This window comes from Oncorhynchus clarkii, chromosome 1 (assembly GCF_045791955.1).
Source record: "Oncorhynchus clarkii lewisi isolate Uvic-CL-2024 chromosome 1, UVic_Ocla_1.0, whole genome shotgun sequence".
NCBI classification, from domain to species: Eukaryota; Metazoa; Chordata; class Actinopteri; order Salmoniformes; family Salmonidae; genus Oncorhynchus; species Oncorhynchus clarkii.
In genome coordinates this window covers 45,930,634-45,954,714 of record NC_092147.1, presented here as the reverse complement: position 1 = coordinate 45,954,714, position 24,081 = coordinate 45,930,634, and the positions used below count along the sequence as shown (strand labels likewise).

At 41.5% G+C, this 24,081-nt stretch overlaps 1 protein-coding gene across 2 annotated transcripts in view; it reads right to left on the bottom strand.

Annotated features, from left to right (window-relative positions):
- Window positions 1–24,081, bottom strand: part of LOC139407958 (inner mitochondrial membrane peptidase subunit 2) — a 143,026-nt gene that overhangs the window by 92,105 nt on the left and 26,840 nt on the right. Inside the window, exons 1-3 of one of the 2 annotated variants that reach the window (XM_071151828.1) lie at window positions 17,669–17,724; window positions 16,895–17,032; window positions 10,979–11,085 (exon numbers count right to left, since the gene is read on the bottom strand). In XM_071151828.1, coding sequence (XP_071007929.1) covers window positions 10,979–11,085; window positions 16,895–17,029 — 242 coding nt within the window. In that variant the 5' untranslated portion in view covers window positions 17,030–17,032; window positions 17,669–17,724. Of the gene's footprint in view, window positions 1–10,978; window positions 11,086–16,894; window positions 17,033–17,668; window positions 17,725–24,081 lie in introns of those variants that run through there. The other variant, XM_071151826.1, reaches the window with a different exon arrangement.

Genomic DNA, 24,081 nt, shown 5'->3' with positions numbered 1-24,081 from the left:
TGAAAGGCCGCTCAGCAAGGAAGAAGCCATTTGCAACTGCACATGGGGACAAAGATCATACCTTTTGGAGAAATGTTCTCTGGTCTAAAGAAACAAAAATAGAACTGTTTGGCCATAATGACCATCGTTATGTTTGGAGGAAAGAACGACAAGACGAAGAACACCATCCCAACCGTGAAGCACGGGGGTGGCAGCATCATGTTGTGGGGGTGCTTTGCTGCAGGAGGGACTGGTGCACTTCACAAAATAGATAGCATCATGAGGTAGGGAAATGATGTGGATATATTCAAGCAACATCTCAAGACATCAGTCAGGAAGTTAAAGCTTGGTCGCAAATGGGTCTTCCAAATAGACAATGACCCCAAGCATACTTACAAAGTTGAGGCAAAATGGCTTAAGGACAACAAAGTCAAGGTATTGGAGTGGCCATCACAAAGCCCTGATCTCAATCCTATAGAAAATGTGTGGACAGAACTGAAAAAGCGTCTGCGAGCAAGGAGGCCTACAAACCTGACTCAGTTACACCAGCTCTGTCAGGAGTAATGGGCCAAAATTCACCCAACTTATTGTGAGAAGCTTGTGGAAGGCTACTCGAAACGTTTGACCCAAGTTAAACCATTGAAAGGCACTGCTACCAAATCCTAATTGAGTGCATGTAAACTTCTGACCCACTGGAAATGTGATGAAAGAAATAAAATCACTCAACTATTATTCTGACATTTCACATTCTTAAAATAAAGTGGTGATCCTAACTGACCTAAGACAGACATTTTTTACTAGGATTAAAATGACAGGAATAGTGAAAAACTGAGTTTAAATGTATTTGGCTAAGGTGTATGTAAACTTCCGACTTCAACTGTACTTGCAGCAGTTCTGATGAACTGAACCCCAAACCTCATTCCACCCAAGCCGCCCTGCTTTAATCTGTCCGCAGCGCCTCTCTCTCAATCTCTCAGAGGTTCTTATTACACTGGCATGCTGCTGCTCTCTTCCTTCATAGCTCATGCTGACATATACAACTACTAAAGGGCTCTCAGAAATGTTTCCCTGTTGTATACTGCGGAATTTTACCCCAATCAACTTTTCGGAGCCACATCCGAGTTCAAGTGGACCTATCTAAACGTTGAAATGTACCAGAGGTGGACGCATTCATTCATCACATCTGATAAGTGGAAAGGAACAGGGAGCTGAGTCACTGTGTGAGAGGGGATGAGGGAGAACGTCCCTACAGGAGAAAGGCAGAGGGCTGCGTTAGGGAGTATAGTAGTCTGCTTTGTCATTTAAACCTCAAAATCATTGTACTGTAGTAGGTAGAGGTTTACGTAGGTTGCCAATTTGACACGTTGAGGGACAACAGGCCTGCAACGGGAGAGGCAAAAAGGCTGAGGTAGAGGGAAAGATAGTAGTGTGTTGTGTGGTTTACTCCTGACATCCTTGTACTGTAGTAACTTTGAGAGGTCTACCTGTTAAAAGGATAACTCAATGTGAAAAATAGCCTATTGGTCTCCAAAACCACCTTTACTCTACACGAAATGCATACAAAGCTCTCTCTCACCCTCCATTTGGCCAATCTGACCATAATTCTATCCTCCCAATTCCTGCTTACAAGCAAAAACTAAAGCAGAAACTACCAGTGACTCGCTCAATACGCAAGTGGTCAGATGACGCAGATGCTAAGCTATAGGACTGTTTTGCTAGCACAGACTGGAATATGTTCCGGGACTCATCTGATGGCATTGAGGAGTATACCACATAAATCACCGGCTTCATCAATAAGTGCATCGATGACGTTGTCCCCACAGTGACCGTACGTACGTACTAGGGGTCAACCGATTAATCGGAATGGCCGATTTCAAGTTATAACAATCGATAATCAGTATTGTTGGACGCCGATTATGGCTGATTACATTGCACTCCACGAGGAGACTGCGTGGCAGGCTGACTACCTGTTACGCGAGTGCAGCAAGGAGCCTAGGTAAGTTGCTAGCTAGCATTAAACTTATCTTACAAAAAACAAATCAATCTTAACATAATCACTAGTTACACATGGTTGATGATATTACTAGTTTATCTAGCTTGTCCTGCGTTGCATATAATCGATGTGGTGACTGTTAATTTATCATCAGATCACAGCCTACTTTGCCAAACGGGTGATGATTTAACAACAAAAGCACAATCGTTGCACCAGTGTACCTAACCATAATCATCAATGCCTTTCTTAAAATCAATACACAAGTATATATTTTTAAACCTGAATATTTAGTTAATAGTGCCTGCTAACATGAATTTATTTTAACTAGGGAAATTGTGTCACTTGTCTTGCGTTCTGTGCAACAGAGTCTGGGTGTATGCAGCAGTTTGGGCCGCCTGGCTCGTTGTGAACTGCATGAAGACCATTTATTCCTAACAAAGACTGTAATTCATTTGCCTGAATTGTCCATAATTATGACATAACATTGAAGGTTGTGCAAAGTAACAGCAATATTTAGACTTAGGGATGCCACCCATTAGATAAAATACGGAACGGTTCCGTATTTCACTGAAAGAATAAACATGACAGTTTCCGGATTTGACCATAATAATGACCTAAGGCTCGTATTTCTGTGTGTTATTATATTATAATTAAGTCTATGATTTGATATAGCAGTCTGAGCGGTGGTAGGCAGCAGCAGGCTCGTAAGCATTCACTCAAACAGCACTTTCCTGCATTTACCAGCAGCTCTTTGCTGTGCTTCAAGCATTGCGCTGTTTATGACTTCAAGCCTATCAAATCCCGAGATTAGGCTGGCAATACTATAGTGCCTATAAGAACATCCAATAGTCAAAGGTATATCAAATACAAATGGTAAAAGAGAGAAATAGTCCTACAATAACTACAACCTAAAACTTCTTACCTGGGAAAATTGAAGACTCATGTCTCAGCTTTCATATGTTCTCATGTTCTGAGCAAAGAACTTAAACGTTAGCTTTTTTACATGGTAAATATTGCACTTTTACTTTCTTCTCCAACACTTTATTTTTGCATTATTTAAACCAAATTGAACATGTTTCATTATTTATTGATGTACTATATCAAGTTAAAATAAGTTATCATTCAGTATTGTTGTAATTGTCATTATTACAAATATATATAAAAATAAGAAAAATAAAATATATTTTTGAATTATATAAAATAAATAATATATAAAAAAATATTTAAAATTTAAAAAAAAGTTTAAAAAAAAAAAAATAAATATCGGCCAATTCATCGGTATCGGCTTTTAGTGGTCCTCCAATAATCGGTATCAGTGTTGAAAAATCATAATCTGTCGACCTCTAGTACGTACATACCCCAACCAGAAGCCATGGATTACAGGCAACATCCGCACTGAGCTAAAGGGTAGAGGAGATACTTTCATGGAGCAGGACTCTAAACCGGACACTTATAAGAAATCCTGCTATGCCCTCAGATCAACCATCAAACAGGCAAAGAGTTGTATTCAGCGAATGTGACAAATACAATTGCTGCCCCTCTCTCGCTCAGCAGAAGTCAATGTCCATGTTGTGAATACATTCTGCAACAGGGAAAGTGAGGATGTACGCTACTGAAATACAGACATGCAACTGAAATGCATGCTGTGAGCTCTGGTTGGTCAGCCCTGTGTATCTAGTCTTACAGTTTGGAGTGACACATACAGTGCATTCAGAATAAGGTGACACATACAGTGCACCTTATTACATAAGTATTCAGACCCTTTGCTTTGAGACTCTAAATTGAGCTCAGGTGCATCATGTTTCCATTAATCATCCTTGAGATGTTTCTACAACTTGGGAGTCCACCTGTAAGTAATTTAAATTGATTGGACATAATATGTAAAGGCACAAAACCAAGCCATGAGGTTGAAGGAATTGTCAGTAGAGCTCCAAGACAGGATTGTGTTGAGGCACAGATCTGGGGAAGGTTACCTAAAAATGTCTGCAGCATTGAAGGTCCCCTAGAACACAGTGGGCTCTATCACTCTTAAATGGAAGAAGTTCAGAACCACCACGACTCTTCCTAGAGCTGGCCGCACGGCCAAACTGAGCAATCAGGGGAGAAGGGACATGGTCTGGGAGGTGACCAATAACCCAATGGTCATTCTGACAGAATTCCAGAGATCCTCTGTTGAGATCCTCTGATGGGAGAACCTTCCAAAAGGACAACCATCTCTGCAGCACTCCACCAATCAGGCCTTTATGGTAGAAGCCACTCCTCAGTAAAAGGCACAACAGTCCACTTGGAGTTGCCAAAAGGCACCTAAAGACTCTCAAACCATAAGAAACTAAATTCTCTGGTCTGATGAAACCAAGATTTAACTCTGGCCTGAATGCCAAGCGTCACATCTGAAGGAAACCTGGCACCATCCCTATGGTGAAGCATGGTGGTGGCAGCATCATGCTGTGGGGATGTTTTTCAGTAGCAGGGACTGGGAGACTATTCAGGATCAAGGGAAAGATGAACGGAGCAAAGTACAGAGATCCTTGATGAAAACCGAAGGTTCACCTTCCAACAGGACAACGACCCTAAGCACACAGCCAAGACAACACAGGAGTGGCTTCAGGACAAGTCTCTGAATGTCCTTGAGTGGCCCAGCCAGAGCCCAGACAGGAACAAAATCGAACATCTCTGGAGAAACCTGAAAATAGCGGTGAAGCGACACAGCCCATCCGACCTGACAGAGCTTGAGAGGATCTGCAGAGTAGAATGGGAGAAACTCCTGAAATACAGCTGTGCCAAACTTGTAGCATCATACCCAAGAAGATTCAAGGCTGTAATCGCTGCCAAAGGCGCTTCAACAAAGTAAAGGGTCTGAATACTTATCTAAATGTGATATTTCAGGCGGGGTTTTTTCCATAATCTAAAAACCTGTTTTTTGTTTTGTAATTATGGGGTATTGTGTGTAGATTGATGAAGGGGAAAAAAACGATATAAAACCTCTTAACCTCTCCAGGCTAGGTGGATAAAACCTCTTAAGGATCGGACCCTTTTTTTTAAACAATCCCCTAAAATGACATACCCAAATCTAACTGCCTGTAGCTCAGGACCTGAAACAAGAATATGCATATTCTTGATACCATTTGAAAGGAAACACTTTGAAGTTTGTGGAAATGTGAAATTAATGTAGGAGAATATAACACATTAGATCTGGTAATATAAAGAAAAACACATGCTTTTTAAAAAAATGTATTATCCATCTGTGAAATGCAAGACAAAGGCCAATATATCCCTTGGGAGTCTGGGCGCAATTTACATTTTGGACACTTAATGTCAGCAGTGTATGTGCAACATTTTAGTCTGATCCAATGAACCATTGCATTACTGTTCTAAATGTTGTATCAAGTCAGCCCAAATGTGCCGAATTGGTCAATTGATACACAGCAGGGGTTCAAACTGTAGAACCCAGTTCCTACATTTGAATATAAAGTGTTTTTTATCAAAACTATGCTACATTTTATCTCTGGGACCCTCAGCCTGACAAATTAGAGCAAGATTACTGAATGTAAGTATATTATTTACCTTCAGAGGTGAATGTATCAAACCAGTTGCTGTGATAAGTTTTGTTGTTGTGCACTCTCCTCAAACAATAGCATGTTATTATTTTACTGTAATAGCTACTGTAAATTGGACAGTGCAGTTAGATTAACAAGAATTTAAGCTTTCTGCCCCTATAAGACATGTCTGTCCTGGTTCTTTTTACTTACATCGTCATGCTATTCACATTAGCGCACGTTAGCTCAACTGTCCCGCGAGGAGGGCGACACAAACCGTGCATCACTGCCTAGCTAAATATAGGTTAAATTAAAAAAAAATTAAATCACTATTACATATCTACCTCAATTACCTGGTACCCATGCACATCGACTCGGTACTGGTACTCCCTGTATATACTCCCTGCATGTTATTTTCTACTCCACTTAGGTTGGAGTCATTAAAACTAGTTTTTCAACCACTCCACAAATTTCATGTTAACAAACTATAGTTTTGGCAAGTCAGTTAGGACTTCTACTTTGTGCATGACACAAGTCATTTTTCCAACAATTGTTTACAAATAGATTATTTCACTTATAATTCACTGTACCACAATTCCAGTGGGTCAGACATTTACATAAACTAATTTGACTGTGCCTTCAGCTTGGAAAATTCCAGAAAATTATGTCATGGCTTCATAGGCTTCTGATAGGCTAATTTGCATAATTTGAGTCAATTGGAGTTGTACCTGTGAATGTATTTCAAGGCCTACCTTCAAACTCAGTGCCTCTTTGCTTGACATCATGGGAAAATCAAGAAATCAGCCAAGACCTTAGAAAAAAAATTGTAGACATCCACAAGTCTGGTTCATCCTTGGGAGCAATTTCCAAACGGCTGAAGGTATGCGTTCATCTGTACAATAAATAGTATACAAGTATAAACACCATGGGACTACGCAGCTGTCATAGCGCTCAGGAAGGAGACGCTTTCTGTCTCCTAGAAATTAATATACTTTGGTGCGAAAAGTTCAAATCAATCCAGGAACAGCAGCAAAGGACCTTGTGAAGATGCTGGAGGAAACAGGTACAAAAGTATCTACATCCACAGTAAAACAAGTCCTATATCGACATAACCTGAAAGGCCGCTCAGCAAGGCAGAAGCCACTGCTCCAAAACCACCACAAAAAAGCTAGACTACGGTTTGGAACTGCACATGGGACAAAGACCGTACTTTTTGGAGAAATGCCCTCTGGTCTAATGAAACAAAAATAGAACTGTTGGCCATAATGATCGTTATGTTTGGAGGAAAAAGGGAGAGGCTGGCAAGCCGAAGAACACCATCCCAACCGTGAACACGGGGGTCATCATCATCATGTTGTGGGGGTGCTTTGCTGCAGGAGGGACTGGTGCACTTCACAAAACAGATGGCTTCATGAGGGAGGAAAATTATGTTGATATATTCAAGCAACATCTCAAGACATCATTCGGGAAGTTAAAGCTTGGTCGCAAATGGGTCTTCCAAATGGACAATGACCCCAAGCATACTTACAGTTGTGGCAAAATGACTTAAGGACAACAAAGTCAAGGTATTGGAGTGGCCATCACAAAGCCCTGACCTCAATCCTATAGAAAATTTGTGGGCAGAACTATTAAAAAAAAGTGTGTACGGGCAAGGAGGCCTACAAACCCGACTCAGTTACACCAACTCTGTCAGGAGGACTGGGCCAAAATTCACCCAACTTATTGTGGGAAGCTTGTGGAAGGCTACCAGAAGTTAAATTCAGTGTATGTAAACTTCCCACTTCAACTGTATAACCATGTTATTTTACTTGTTATTTTTTTATTCGTTATGTATGCACTGTGTATTAATTCCTCATGTCACTATTTCTATTTATTATATTTTATCTTTAACTCTCTATTTTTGGTAATGCACGTGTAAGTAAGCATTCCATTGTTAGTCTACACTTGTCTACGAAGCACGTGACAAATTACATTCAATTTGATTTCGCAGGGCATTGAATTAATTTACTAATTCAGGTCGTTCTTGTTTACATGTTGAATGAAATGGCTGCCTCTAAGCTGGTTGGAGGAAACGGCAACCTTTATCGAACTTTTAAGATAAAATGAAACACATGTAATGAATGCAGGTGTGCGTGCTCTGAGCACCATGTGTGTGTGTGTGTGTGTGTGTGTGTGTGTGCGCACGCACAAGCTTGTGTGTGTGTTTCGCAGAGTGGGATTCTTAGCTCAAGAGGCCAATGTCTTCCTTTTAACAGAGGCCATTACCCAGCCATCACGCTGCTGAAATCACACAAATGATAGATAATAACACTATTACAGCCAGCCAGGCAGCAGACATGTCAAAACATCCCTATCTATCTGCTAGATTAGGAGACAGACTGAAGCGATCTCTTTTGGCAAAAACAAACCCTATTAACCTCCCCTGCCCTCCCCTCCTATCCCCTCCCTGGGGGCCAGAGTGTGCTCCACAGTGGCCTAATGGCTCATGGAAGGGTGGCCAAGCCAGTCAGCTCCCCTTTTCCTGTGTCCAGGAAGGAATTCCTACCTCCACAGACCGCGTTCTACTGTTGCCCGAACAACACGTCTGCAGAGGAGAGATTGTCAGCTCAGAGTATCCTAGATTAAGCATCTCAGAGGTTTTTGCTTTCCTTTTTTCCCCCAGCTCGGTCTTCTCTTTTTTTGGTAAACCCAATCCCAAAACAATGGGCTTTAGTTACGGCTGGCTAAAACACACCTCAACAAATCCAAACTGGATTCTGTTGATGCTAAAAATGACAGAAGCTCAGTACCGTCCAAACAAACAAGACGGGTGATGTTTCTCTCTTCCTGGCATCCACACTTCAAAGACAAGCTACGGGAAGAGAAGCAACTACAGACTTGAAGCTTTTGAAGGTTTACACAACTGCTGCTGTGCATGCCATGAATACTCACACACCCTAAACAAACGTACCACGTCAAAACTTTCAACATCTGTTTTTCTATCGTCTTGTACCAGGATGGTAAACCTAAAACCTTGTCATTAACAAAAGAACGGTGCCAGAAAAGGGGATTCATTAACCCGCTATTTATAACCCGGAGAGGAGCATTTTTCCTCTTCCACAAGAAAATTCAGCTTAGCAGAAACCTGTTTCTGGAGCTGCTTTAAAAAAAAAAATGTTTTAATTAAATGGTTATGTTAACAAGGAGAACATAAAATCAAATCAGCTTATTAATAGCCTGCATTGAAAGCATGACAAAAACCCGATGTGGCAGATAAATTGCCATATATGCACTCAAACACGGTGACCATTTTCCTCATCCACTACTATGGACCTGAAACGAGGAGTATTCTATTCTGTAAATAAGAAATTATTCAGAGGACCAGAATATTGCCTTGGACAATTTGCTTTTCAAATTAGAAGAGGGAATTCAGTCTACCTTGCTGTAGCAGTAGTCCAATATCACACTTCACATGTAAATACAGTACAGGCCAGGGTGGAATTCTTTGGCAGATGAGAAATAGGCTTTTACATTTTTTTCCCACCCAACAACAGTTGTTGATACAGATCTACTTGACACGTTGCCCTTCCTCATAAATGTTGCTTTAGAAAAAAAAAACATTTTCAAAAGCATGCAGGTTAATTGGTGTATCTATGACATATTCCTCTTAGAGAAGTGAAGCGGACTCCTGCCATACTGAGCTAAATGCTGTGTCTAGCCTATCTGTATGTCTTCCTGTGCCTACAGATTCACACCGACAGATGTGGGTGAAACACATGTCATAACTTTAAAATCTATTGGAGTGGAACGGTTGCCCTGAGACGCAGCTGTGGGCTAACTAACTATAGAGTCTGACGTCATAGAAGTCTACAGTCATGTCTCGGGGCAAGGGTCAGTACAGAGGTCAATAATCTAAACAACACAAACAAGATGATGCACATATCTCCTACAGTACCTTACAGAGTATATCAGGGTTGGACAAGTTTAGTACCTTCCAGTTTCCCTCAGGTTTGTACCTTGTGAACATGACCCAGTATAATTTTCTCTTTACCCAGTGAGTCCACAAAATTAACAATTTCACCCTCAAGGGGAAACACAAGAGGGTTTCTCAACAACCATGACTAACTCTATCGTATACAGTGTAGTACGCCTATAGTCTGTGAAATCCCCCACACAGAAATAATTCATTCTTACAATTTAGTTTGTCAGTGTACATTAGATTAGCATTCCACGCTAGCTCTCTCACTCGCTTTCGATCACTTCCCCCTCTCCCCTTCCCTCTTTCTCCCGCCCTCACCTTCACCCTCCGCTCCCTCCGCTCTGCTAGGAATGGTGCTTCATAAATGGCTGAACGTCCTGTTCACAAGCGCAACACGTCCCCTGCAGGGAAGGGAAGGGAGAGGCTGCCATCTTGGGGTAATTATGGAAGAGGGATTTATCCTGCCTGCCTGCCGCTGTCTGTCTGTCTGAGCCCACACAATCCACATCACATCAAACCCCACAGCAGCAAATCGGTGCATTTAATAGGATTTTATTTGAGTTATTATTATATTTAAACAGGTAGTCAGAATACCTCTTTTCTAAGGGAAACCTGCATGGATGGGTGGTTTGTGGACATCTGTGCTGAATCACAATAGTCATGTCGAACCCAAATAAACCAGTCGTGGCAAAACTTTACCCTGAGGTTGTCAAACCCAGTTTAACTAATGAACACATCCAATACATAATGCAGTAATATTCCTTGACCGTACCTCGATGTCGGCCTATTCATGACCTCTGCTCTGCTCTTCTGCATGAAACAATCATCAAACCTGAATCCCATCAAGGCAACGCAGCACAAATTCATCAGACAGCTGCGTTATCATTGAAGTCTCAGAAGCCATCGCAAAAACAAAGACTGAGATAAGTAGCCTGGGATAAGTGCGCCCGGGGACGTGAGCATACGAGGAGAGAAAGAGAGAGAAAATACTTTCTTTCAGGGGAGATTTTGACTTGCGTCCCAAATAACACCCTACTTCCGACATAGTGTACTGCTTTTGGCCAGAGCCCTATGGTCAAAGGTCGTGCACTATATAGGGAATATGATGCCATTTGTGACTGAGTCTTTTTCATTAGCAGCCAGGGCCACATTTGGCTTCCCACAGTGCTTCAGAACAAAGAGTATGTCTGAAAGCAGGGAGCCTTCGCGTGGCTGTGTGGCGCTCTAATTGCTCTCTCTCTCGCTCCCCCTCTCCCTCCCTCTCTTGTGGAGCCAACAGTGTCAACAGGTCCTCCATTTTAAAAACAGCACAGGGGAGTTATAGGGGAGCAGAGCGTCACTGCTCAGCCAGCCATTGGCAGAGGGGCCTACTCCAGATGTGGAGGGAGAGAAAGGGCGAGGATGTGTCTCCAAATCCACTTGATCTTAGCAACTAACAAGGTCCCAGCATGTCTGACAGCAAACAAAACAAACAAGAGTTGATGTAAACGTGGTTGAAACTTGGTTACTTACAGGACTGACACAATGTCACCTCGACGTACTTGGTAGTTCCTCACACTCCAGCGGTTCAGGAGCACCACGTCAGAACCTGTCACATTCCCCTCAGGATTCAGGGAAGGCTGAGACGACAACACACATGCACACAAAAAGAGGCGAGTCAGTCACATCGGAAAGAAACAAGGAACAGGGGAAACGAGCAACATTGTCATCGGTGGCCTGGAAAAAAGAAACAGCAGCAAGGGCCAAGCAGAGGGCAACCAGGGAACAGAAGACAGACTGAATGACATATTCCTCTTAGAGAAGTGAAGCGGACTCCTGCCATACTGAGCTAAATGCTGTGTCTAGCCTACCAAATCAAAGTTGATTTGTCACGTGCGCCGAATAAAACAGTGAAATGCTTACTTACAGGCACTAACCAACAGTGCAAAAAAAGGTACTAGGTGAACAATAGGTAAGTAGAGAAGTAAAACAACAGTAAAAAGACAGTGAAAAATAACAGTAGCAAGTCTATATACAGGCACAGGTTATTCGGGCTGATTGAGGTAGTATGTACATGTAGATATGGTTAAAGTGACTATGCATATACACTGCTCAAAAAAATAAAGGGAACACTAAAATAACCCATCCTAGATCTGAATGAATTAAATATTCTTATTAAATACTTTTTTCTTTACATAGTTGAATGTGCTGACAACAAAATCACGCAAAAATGATCTCTGGAAATCAAATGTATCAACCCATGGAGGTCTGGATTTGGAGTCACACTCAAAATTAAAGTGGAAAACCACACTACAAGCTGATCCAACTTTGATGTAATGTCCTTAAAACAAGTCAAAATGAGGCTCAGTAGTGTGTGTGGCCTCCACGTGCCTGTATGACCTCCCTACAACGCCTGGGCATGCTCCTGATGAGGTGGCGGATGGTCTCCTGAGGGATCTCCTCCCAGACCTGGACTAAAGCATCCGCCAACTCCTGGACAGTCTGTGGCGTTGGTGGATGGAGCGAGACATGATGTCCCAGATGTGCTCAATTGGATTCAGGTCTGGGGAACGGGCGGGCCAGTCCATAGCATCAATGCCTTCCTCTTGCAGGAACTGCTGACACACTCCAGCCACATGAGGTCTAGCATTGTCTTGCATTAGGAGGAACCCAGGGCCAACCACACCAGCATATGGTCTCACAAGGGGTCTGAGGATCTCATCTCGGTACCTAATGGCAGTCAGGCTACCTCTGGCAAGCACATGGAGCCAAAGAAATGTCACCCCACACCATGACTGACCCACCGCCAAACCGGTCATGCTGGAGGATGTTGCAGGCAGCAGAACGTTCTCCACGGCGTCTCCAGACTGTCACGTCTGTCACATGTGCTCAGTGTGAACCTGCTTTCATCTGTGAAGAGCACAGGGCGCCAGTGGCGAATTTGCCAATCTTGGTGTTCTCTGGCAAATGCCAAACATCCTGCACGGTGTTGGGCTGTAAGCACAACCCCCACCTGTGGACGTCGGGCACTCATAGAGTCTGTTTTTGACCGTTTGAGCAGACACATGCACATTTGTGGCCTGCTGGAGGTCATTTTGCAGGGCTCTGGCAGTGCTCCTACTTCTCCTCCTTGCACAAAGGCGGAGGTAGCGGTCCTGCTGCTGGGTTGTTGCCCTCTACGGCCTCCTCCATGTCTCATGATGTACTGGCCTGTCTCCTGGTAGCGCCTCCATGCTCTGGACACTACGCTGACAGACACAGCAAACCTTCTTGCCACATCTCGCATTGGTGTACCATCCTGGACGAGCTGCACTACCTGAGCCACGTGTGTGGGTTGTAGACTCCGTCTCATGCTACCACTAGAGTGAAAGCACCGCCAGCATTCAAAAGTGACCAAAACATCAGCCAGGAAGCATAGGAACTGAGAAGTGGTCTTGCTAAATGCCTATAATTTGTAGGCCTCCTTGCTCGCACATACTTTTTCAGTTCTGCTCACAAATGTTCCATAGGATTGAGGTCAGGGCTTTGTGATGGCCACTCCAAAACCTTGACTTTGTTGTCCTTAAGCCATTTTGCCACAATTTTGGAAGTATGCTTGGTGTCATTGCCCATTTGGAAGACCCATTTGCGACCAAGCTTTAACTTCCTGACTGATGTCTTGAGGTGTTGCTTCAATATCTGCACATAATTTTCCTACCTCATGATTCCATCTATTTTGTGAAGTGCACCAGTCCCTCCTGCAGCAAAGCACCCCCACAACATTATGCTGCCACCCCCGTGCTTAATGGATGGGATGGTGTTCTTCAGCTTGCAAGCCTGCCCCTTTTTCCTCCAAACATAACAATGGTTATTATGGCTAAACAGTTCTATTTTTGTTTCATCAGACCAGAGGATATTTCTCCAAAGTACGATCTTTCTCCCCATGTGCAGTTGCAAACTGTAGTCTGGCTTTTTTTGTGGCGGTTTTGGAGCAGTGGCTTCTGCCTTGTTGAGCGGCCTTTCAGGTTGTCGATATAGGACTCGTTTAACTGTGGATATAGATACTTTGTACCAGTTTCCTCCAGCATCTTCACAGGGTCTTTGCCGTTGTTCTGGGATTGATTTGCACTTTTCGCACCAAAGTACATTCATCTCTAGGAGACAGAACGCGTCTCCTTCCTGAGCGGCATGACGGCTGCGTGGTCCCATGGTGTTTATACTTGCGTACTATTGTTTGTACAGATGAACGCATACCTTCAGCCGTTTGGAAATTGCTCCCAAGGATGAACCAGACTTGTGGAGGTCTACATTTGTTTTCTGAGGTCTTGGCTGATTTATTTAGATTTTCCTATGTCAAGCAAAGAGGCACCGAGTTTGAAGGTAGGCCTTGAAATACATCCACAGGTACACCTTCAATTGACTACAATTATGTCAATTAGCCTATCAGAAGCTTCAAAAGTCTGCTTGAAACATGTTGGTATTTCAGACTCAATCAGGGACATGTTGAAAATGTCAGTGAAGACACCTGCCAGGTGGTCAGCACATGCCAGGAGCACACGTCCTGGAACTCCGTCTGGCCCCACAGCCTTGTGAATGTTGATCTGTATAAAGGTCTTACTCACGTCGGCTACAGAGAGCGTGATTACACAGTCAACCAGGAACAGCTGATGCTCTCATGCATGCTTCAGTGTTGCTTGCCTCGAAGCAAGAATAGGAGTAATTTAGCTCGTCTGGTAGGCTCGTGTCACTGGGCAGCTCGTGGCTGTGCTTCCCTATGTAGTCTGTAATAGTTTGCAAGCCCTGTGACATAAGACGAGCATCGGAGCCGGTGTAGTACGATTCAATCTTAGCCCTGTATTGACGCTTTGCCTGTTTGATGGTTCGTTGGAGGGCATAGCGGGATTTCTTATAAGCTTCCGGGTTACAGTCCCGCACCTTGAAAGCAGCAGCTCTATCCTTTAGCTCAGTGCGAATGTTGCCTGTAATCCATGGCTTCTTTTTGGGGTATGTACATACAGTCACTGTGGGGACGATGTCCTCGATGCACTTATTGATATTGCCAGTGACTGATGTGGTGTACTCCTCAATGCCATCGGGAGAATCCCGGAACATGTTCCAGTCTGATAGCAAAACAGTCCTGTAGTTTAGCATCTGCTTCAACTGACCACTTTTTTTTTATTGATTGAGTCCCTGGTGCTTCTTGCTTTAATTTTTGCTTGTAAGCAGGAATCAGGAGGATAGAATTATGGTCGGATTTACCAAATGGAGGGCGAGGGAGAGCTTTGTACGCGTCTCTGTGTGTGGAGTCCAGGTGATCTAGAATTTTTCTCTCTCTGGTTGGACATTTAACATGTTGATAGAAATTAGGTAGAACTGATTTAAGTTTCCCTGCATTAAAGTATCCAGCTACTAGGAGCGCCGCCTCTGGGTGAGCGGTTTCTTGTTTGCTTATTTCCTTATACAGCTGACTGAGAAAAAAGCTGACTGAGAAAAAAGCTGACTGATCCGAGGTGAGTGATCGCTGTCCTGACATCCAGAAGCTATTTTTTGCCATAAGATACAGTTGCAGAAACATTTTGTACAAAATAAGCTACAAATAATGCAAAAAAAAACACATAATAGCACAATAAGTTGGGCGCCTGTTAAACTGCTACCATTTCTTCCGGCACCATTTTATATATATCTGTATGTCTTCCTGTGCCTACAGATTCACACCGACAGATGTGGGTGAAACATACGTCATACCATTAAAATCTATTGGAGTGGAACGGTTGCCCTGAGATGTGGCTGTAGAATAATTAACTATAGAGTCTGGCGCCATAGAAGTCTACAGTCATGTCTCGGGGCAAGGGTCAGTACAGAGGTCAATAATCTAAACAACAACACAAACAAGATGATGCACATATCTCCTACAGTACCTTACAGAGTATATCAGGGCTGGACAAGTTTAGTACCTTCCAGTTTCCCTCAGGTTTGTACCTTGTGAACATGACCCAGTATAATTTTCTCTTTACCCAGTGAGTCCACAAAATTAACAATTTCACCCTCAATGGGAAACACAAGAGGGTTTCTCAACAACCATGACTAACTCTATCGTATACAGTGTAGTATGCCTATAGTCTGTGAAATCCCCCCCCCCACAGAAATAATTCATTCTTACAACTTAGTTTGTGTCACTTTATCGAAGAGCTAGTGTGTGACGAAGCCCCACTCCAAGCAGCGGGTGACATGACACAGGAAGAATGATTCATTAAACAGGATGTGCACAGGCCATTTCACGCTTGCCGGGGTAATTGACAGAATATTTCTTATCCGTCTGCTGAAAATAAATATCCCATACGAGTGCTGCCAGCCGCAGAATGTATCTGTTACAGTTGGATACGTTATCATTTTCACTTTCAGTCATATTTTACCATATTACATGCTGTATTGTTTCAAAGACGTTTATCTTGCTAGCTTGAAAGCACCCTAGAATTAATAAAAACCTGAGAAAAAAACAACAACACAGGAGACAAGGAAAGTTAGATCAAATAAGATTGTCTGGTCAACAATTCAATCTTGTGAGCACTGCAGCCTGAGGCAAGACAACGCAGGGGTTTTGAAAGGATTCTTGTTTAAACTATCACGGTCTTGTAGGAGGAGAGGCAAAGTGAGGCAACGGCCTGTCTACACAACTAGAACCTGGCGAAATCCTAACAACTCCAACAATGTAAACAGCCTTCAGTATCTGAACGTATTGACTTACTAATTAGTAGTATGGGAGGAGAGGAGGGAGATCAATAACGATCTTCTTCAGACAAACATTTGTTGTTACATTTCTTTCTTTCGTACTTACTTCGAAAACCATGCAAATATACTTGGATTCTAATTACGTCACATGGGATGGCACAAACGAAACTATATCACGCTGTATAGATTCTCTTGTCAACCATTCACAAGAAGCTAAACTGCCATCCAACACTGTCAACAGGGAGGACAAGCCCCAGCCAATGACGCGAAACCAATGGGTCTCAGCTGCCCGACTGACTTACCTCGATGCCTACATAGCTACAGATGTATGCCTGATCAACTCTGTTTGACAGCAGAATGAAAGATGAACGTGCATTAAGCATACAGGTTTAAAACAAGTGTTTATGTGCGTGTTCTTAACGTGAGCAAAGACGTGAGACGTATTTGATGTATTTTATCACGACCAAGTGTCAACCCAGGCCATGAAGTATGACTTCTGTTGTATTGTATGGCTCCTGAATCCGAGCAAGGCTAAATGTCTTCTGTGGTATTGGTATTTGAATTGTGGGGTGAGGTAAGGCCAATTTATTCTATTCAATAGAACCTCTCCCTCTCTTTACTGCATGATACAGTAGATACCGAGATGCAATCAACTCTGTTACAAAAGGAAAGTGGGGCTTTGAAAAAGTACAAACAAGATCAGTAGGAATTGATGGAGAAAGCAGAGAGCGTGTGTCTCACCTGCATTGAGGCTCCTTCTACTCGTGCTACATAGGCAAAGCGGTCCAGAACAGTGACAGTTACGGGCACTGCCACGAAGAAGCCGCTCACAAACGCCCTGATATACCTGCGCCCAGCCCCGGCCTGCTGAGCCATCACCTAGGGACAGAAGAACACAGTTCAGCCATCATAATTGGAACACAGCCATAAGAACTCAGCATGCAACAGCAAATGGAGAATCAGATAGTAGGGAGTTTGTATTGGCAAGAACAGGATGTAATTTCAGTCATTTCTCACTCAAAGAGAGAACACATATTGCATGCAGGCATTTCTCATCCTTCTCTGCCCTCTGTTCTCAAAAACGACAGCAGGACAGCAAGACAAGTGTGAAATAACAGAGTGACAGACCAAAGACCCTAGACAGGCTAATGCATCAGCGGCTTTAAATAACACAGCCACCAGGCAGATACTCAAACTTTGTTGTTACTGATTGTGATCGTGAGATGCTTCAAAAAGTTTATGCTTCAGAGGTGCATCAAATATTCCTTGGTGGTACTGTAGCATGTCCTTACCTATCCTTAGTGTTGCACGTTATACCGAAACTTCGGTACTTTCGATACTAGAACATGAATAACGTCTCGGGTACTAATATATATATATATATATATATATATATATATATATATATCATTTTTTTTACTTTCTGTATTTCTGTTAATGTGTCTCACGAATCAAGCCTGTCTGTCAGCGCAGCCGATCCCTTACTATAGCGTGCACTGTACCTGCTCCACTTACCCATTGCAAGCCTGCACTGGGAGTCTGGGCTGCGTCATGTTAGCTCCCCACTCATGCTGCACAGAAGATAACACATTTGAATCCGACACGGCATGTAGAAATTTTAAAACTGTTAATTAATTACTGTTCGCAAAACAATGTCCATATAAGCTAGAAGACTTGCACAATGCAAAAAGATACCGGTAGCTTCCAACTTTGCAGGCTAACTTTTGTTGCTAGCTGACAGCTAAAGCTAACATCAACTCAATACTCTAGTATTTTGTTTATGGTAATATGCAAACCATTACGCAAAATATGCTGATTGACACAAAAAACTCAATTAATTCCCACATCTCTCCCAAAGATGATCTATTGTGTCATCGAATTGACTGTGCTCCAACGGGCCGCCCCCTCTTCTCCCGTGAAGGATGTCATTACTGGTTAAAGACACATTCTTATAAAAATAAGCTACTTCTATGCAAATGTTGTTGATAAGCACAATTAAATAAGTCCGAAATGGAATGGAAACGGATTGTTTGTCATCTGTAGCCCCATGCAATCAGCCAAAAGAAGCTCAATAACTCAATGCACGCACACTCCTATTGAATATGCATTCACCTGTTGTGAATAGGTCTAAGCTGCATCTTGATTTACCAAGTTTATCAACAGAGATTTACCTTTCAAATAAATTATTACCATTATGTTGTCATGTAGTTGGTTAAAAATAAAGTCAAGTTGATTGTATAATTTATTAATTAATGCATACACGGCTGTCTCTGAAAAATATTGACATAAAAAATGATAATGTAATGATATTGAACTGAGATATTCTTAGTCTGGCAGTGGCAAATATATAAAAAAATATATATAAATATTTGGCACATGAGACACCTGTCTGTTTGGACTAATCCATTGCGGAGGCCACAGGGATGGCACACCAGTATCACCAGTAGTACATTTAGTGTTAATTACCATCATTTGTAATCTACAATGTTTGTTTGGTTATGGCCATTTATGTTAATGCATTCAATATATTTTTATTACAGTCTTACCGTTCACATTGAAGGAGCGGACACGTTTGCAGAGCGCACAACCTAAGTTTGGTTTATCTCATTCCATTTATGAATAAGGACATGGGGTACCTGATTACGCATAGAACTAGGTCTAGGCTACCTGGCCTGTGCGCAAATGTAGGCTCATGAATGTTCCCATTTAGGGATTTTATACTATTTCTAATTGTCTTAAAATCAGCATCACTGTGGATCTTATCAAAGTCATGTTTTCTTCGACCTCAAAAAGCAAAGTAAACAAAGTCTGTTTTTACATCCATTGAGAATGACAATAGCTCCTTAACGTAGCCTATTTGAAAAATCTTTCCAGCTCTCTCCCTTTCAATAACCGCTCAGCATGAAAGTGGAAAAAATGTCATGCTCTGATCTGGTGGAAAAAAGGCCTACCTGATTACCTCTCATCCCTTGCGCAAATAGCTTACAGCTGTGTCTGTCTGTCCAGAGCTCACTGGCACAGAAACTCTTGAGGGCCCAGAATATTTTATACAATGTTGCAAGTTTGCTAGTACCAGCATCAAGCTGGACCCAAGTTAATAGTTGATACAATGTTAAGTTTCTTGCAGATAGGCCATGCGATGTATAGGATATTTATTTAAAAAATATGGTTATTTTCTACCTGTGGGCTAAAATATAATTATTTGTTAGCTTTATGTAGGCTATTTTTACATATTGGCAAAGGCAATAGAAGTTACAAATCTAAAAGTATCATTTTCAATTAGATATAATTTTTATTAACCACTTAGAGACTTTATTATAAATTAAATTAACCTGTTCCACAAAATGTGCATATGAAAATCATAACTGGCATGCAGATCGTTAGAAAGAAATGGTACAATTACTTGGCACTCCAAATGGAAAAGGTTGCCGAAAGCTGGTGTAGCCTATTACCGGAAACTTCAGGAGCATAAAGGCAGAATCTGGGATTGCCAGCAGCAGCAGGCAGCGAAAGGAGGGGGGTCGGGTAGGGATCCGTTTTTTCCTTCTTCTGGTTAAGATATATTAATCTCTGGCTCACTCTTTAGTAATTTGTAGGCAAAGTAGCCTATATATTGTTGATGATTTCAGTCTCGATATGGAAAAATACACTAAATCTGGTATCGGTTTCGTAATCAAAATGCTGGTATCATGACAACACTAGTGGCTATTGCTTTGAAACAATAACAACCCTCCGTGCAAATATTGTTTTCCAATGGCTGGCAAATATTGTCAACAATATTGTTTCAACATACTTTCCTTGTTATTTCAACTTCCTGCATTAGTGTTGCATCAACCTTTTGTGCAAAAAGTTGCCTAAACAGTGTTAATGAACGTGACTGAGTTAGAAGTAAAAGAAGTAGATAAGTATACCCGGACAGAACAAGATCCGCCCAAGGACACAACCGCCTAGCCAATTAAGGCCAACCTGCATCACACATCCTCTCAGCCTCTGGCCCCATGACTGCTCTGCTCCAGCCCGAGTCAACCTGCTGTAATGAAGCTAATTAAAGATGCGCTATACAGAAATCTCTACGCCATTTCCTGGTTGCTAAAATTCTAATTGTTCACTTCATTTCAGTTTCTGACAAAACAAGAAACTATGGTGTAGAGAATCATTGTACCATCTAAACTGCTGTGAAATATATTTCCCATAACCGTTACTATTGTATTTTCAGCTGTTTGAAGCTGGTGTACAACACCAAAAGTTTAAGACGCAAAAATTAAACTTAAGAATGAAAGCATAGAAATAGCGTACATAAAACAGATCTACAGCTTCTTAGACTTGCTGTCAATGGGAATGACAGATCTGTAACTCATTTTCTATGTGAATTTTGTCAGGTCGCCCAAAAAGTCACATATTACAGCTTTAAAAAGGCCAAGCACATAGCAGGTGGAGTCAACCTGTACCCATAGCACTCACACAGGGTTGAGGAAACACACACAAAACCCACATGGCACACATTGGTTAAATCAACGTTGTTTCAACGTAATTTGGAAATATATGTGGAAAATAAGTAATCAATTTTACAAAACTGTTTTGTGAAATTTCAACCACAGGAGTTTGACATCATGTTAACCAATTTTCAACAGACAAACCTTACATAAAATATTATATAGACAGTCCCTATCGGCCTAGGATTCCAACTTTTGGTTGATTTGGTTGATTTTAAATGGAATTTAAAAGTTAATACCAAATATGTTGGATTCACATCTCCATCTCAAACAAAAATCTAAGTTATTCATTCACATTCTTTAACTTAGATGCTTGGTTGAAATAGAGATGTGAATCCAACATGTGAATTATTAATTTGTAGACAAACTGAATTATAGCCAGACTCAGTGCCACAGAAAGAACTATCCAAGCAGAAGATACAGTGCCTTGCGAAAGTATTTGCCACATTTCAGGCTTCAAACATAAAGATATAAAACTGTATTTTTTTGTGAAGAATCAACAACAAGTGGGACACAATCATGAAGTGGAACAACATTTATTGGATATTTCAAACTTTTTTAACAAATCAAAAACTGAAAAATTGGGCGTGCAAAATTATTCAGCCCCCTTAAGTTAATACTTTGTAGCGCCACCTTTTGCTGCGATTACAGCTGTAAGTCGTTTGAGGTATGTCTCTATCAGTTTTGCACATCGAGAGACTGACATTTTTTCCCATTCCTCCTTGCAAAACAGCTCGAGCACAGTGAGGTTGGATGGAGAGCATTTGTGAACAGCAGTTTTCAGTTCATTCCACAGATTCTCGATTGGATTCAGGTCTGGACTTTGACTTGGCCATTCTAACACCTGGATATGTTTATTATTGAACCATTCCATTGTAGATTTTGCATTATGTTTTGGATCATTGTCTTGTTGGAAGACAAATCTCCATCCCAGTCTCAGGTCTTTTGCAGACTCCATCAGGTTTTCTTCCAGAATGGTCCTGTATTTGGCTCCATCCATCTTCCCATCAATTTTAACCATCTTCCCTGTCCCTGCTGAAGAAAAGCAGGCCCAAACCATGATGCTGCCACCACCATGTTTGACAGTGGGGATGGTGTGTTCAGCTGTGTTGCTTTTACGCCAAACATAACGTTTTGCATTGTTGCCAAAAAGTTCAATTTTGGTTTCATCTGACCAGAGCACCTTCTTCCACATGTTTGGTGTGTCTCCCAGGTGGCTTGTGGCAAACTTTAAACAACACTTTTTATGGATATCTTTAAGAAATGGCTTTCTTGCCACTCTTCCATAAAGGCCAGATTTGTGCAATATACGACTGATTGTTGTCCTATGGACAGAGTCTCCCACCTCAGCTATAGATCTCTGCAGTTCATCCAGAGTGATCATGGGCCTCTTGGCTGCATCTCTGATCAGTCTTCTCCTTGTATGAGCTGAAAGTTTAGAGGGACGGCCAGGTCTTGGTAGATTTGCAGTGGTCTGATACTCCTTCCATTTCAATATTAATCGCTTGCACAGTGCTCCTTGGGATGTTTAAAGCTTGGGAAATCTTTTTGTATCCAAATCCGGCTTTAAACTTCTTCACAACAGTATCTCGGACCTGCCTGGTGTGTTCCTTGTTCTTCATGATGCTCTCTGCGCTTTTAACGGACCTCTGAGACTATCACAGTGCAGGTGCATTTATACGGAGACTTGATTACACACAGGTGGATTGTATTTATCATCATTAGTCATGTAGGTCAACATTGGATCATTTCTGAGATCCTCACTGAACTTCTGTAGAGAGTATGCTGCACTAAAAGTAAAGGGGCTGAATAATTTTGCACGCCCAATTTTTCAGCTTTTGATTTGTTAAAAAAAGTTTGAAATATCCAATAAATGTCGTTCCACTTCATGATTGTGTCCCACTTGTTGTTGATTCTTCACAAAAAAATACAGTTTTATATCTTTATGTTTGAAGCCTGAAATGTGGCAAAAGGTCGCAAAGTTCAAGGGGGCCGAATACTTTCGCAAGGCACTGTACATCTCCTTCAAACATTGATATTTTGTTGCGTTGACAACCAAACAATATTCAATATCCCTTTTACAATACAATCAAAATGTTCGATTCAATTCTCCATCTCATTCAAAAATAAAAAGTTAAAGAATGTGAATAAGCCTGTGGCTCAGACGGAACTATCCAAGCAGTAGATCCATCCCCTTTAAATGTTGATATTTGGTTGAGTTGTCAACCAAATACAACCAAATTCAATATTACCTTTGTAATACAGTAAATAGTCTACAATAAACAATAATAAAAAATGTAAACACCCAAAACCACTCATTCCTTTCATTGACAATATTTTTGCGAACAAATGTTTAATTTTGGAGTTATAATAAACATGGAAAATTGTTACGAATATCTGTTGTAGCTTAAGACATCTACAAACCCACAATGCAATGCTCTCTCTATGGGCTGGCTAGCTAGCAAATGTAGGTATACACAATAATACCAAAGACAACATCAGCAAGTAACATCACTCAGAGATGCACAAAAACAATATAACATTCAAAAATGGGTGAGCCTTTCCTTTAAGGCTATCTTACAAACTAATGCTACAGTATTTATTTGACCTTAAAATGAGTAACACATCATGGCCACATTGAGGTTACTGTAACAAATGTATTCTTATGTAATCATAGAAAGCATGCATGTTCAAGATAACATGCAATGGTCGCAGGTCTGTGGAATTCTTCACAAATGCTATAATAATCTGCCGAGGCATTGACCACTTGCATCATGTACTTTAATGTAATCTCAACTGCAATCCAGGTCATTTGGTTGTGCTATTAGCTGAAGCACAGTGATAACGCAATTAAGTTGGTGTACAAATAAAACAGTATCTGACATTGTTTTCCCATTTGAACTTGTGTGCTTTTAGACAGTTAACGCCACAGTGATAACTCATTTACAGTTGAGTTGGAAGTTTACATACACCTTAGCCAAATACATTTAAACTCAGTTTTTCACCATTCCTGACATTTAATCCTAGTAACAATTCCGTCTTAGGTCAGTTAGGATCGCCACTTTATTTTAAGAATGTGAAATGTCTGAATAATAGTAGAGAGAATCATTTCATTTCAGCTTTTTTTTTTTCCATCACATTCACAGTGGGTCAGAAGTTTACATACACTCGATTAGTATTTGGTAGCATTGTCTTTAAATGATTTAACTTGGGTCAAACGTTTTGGGTAACCTTCCACAAGCTTCTCACAATAAGTTGGGTGAATTTTGGCCCATTCCTCCTGACAGAGCTGGTGTAACTGAGTCAGGTTTGTAGGCCTCCTTGCCTGCACATGCTTTTTCAGTTCTGCCCACACATTTTCTATGGGATTGAGGTCAGGGCTTTGTGATGGCCACTCCAATACCTTGACTTTGTTGTCCTTAAGCCATTTTGACA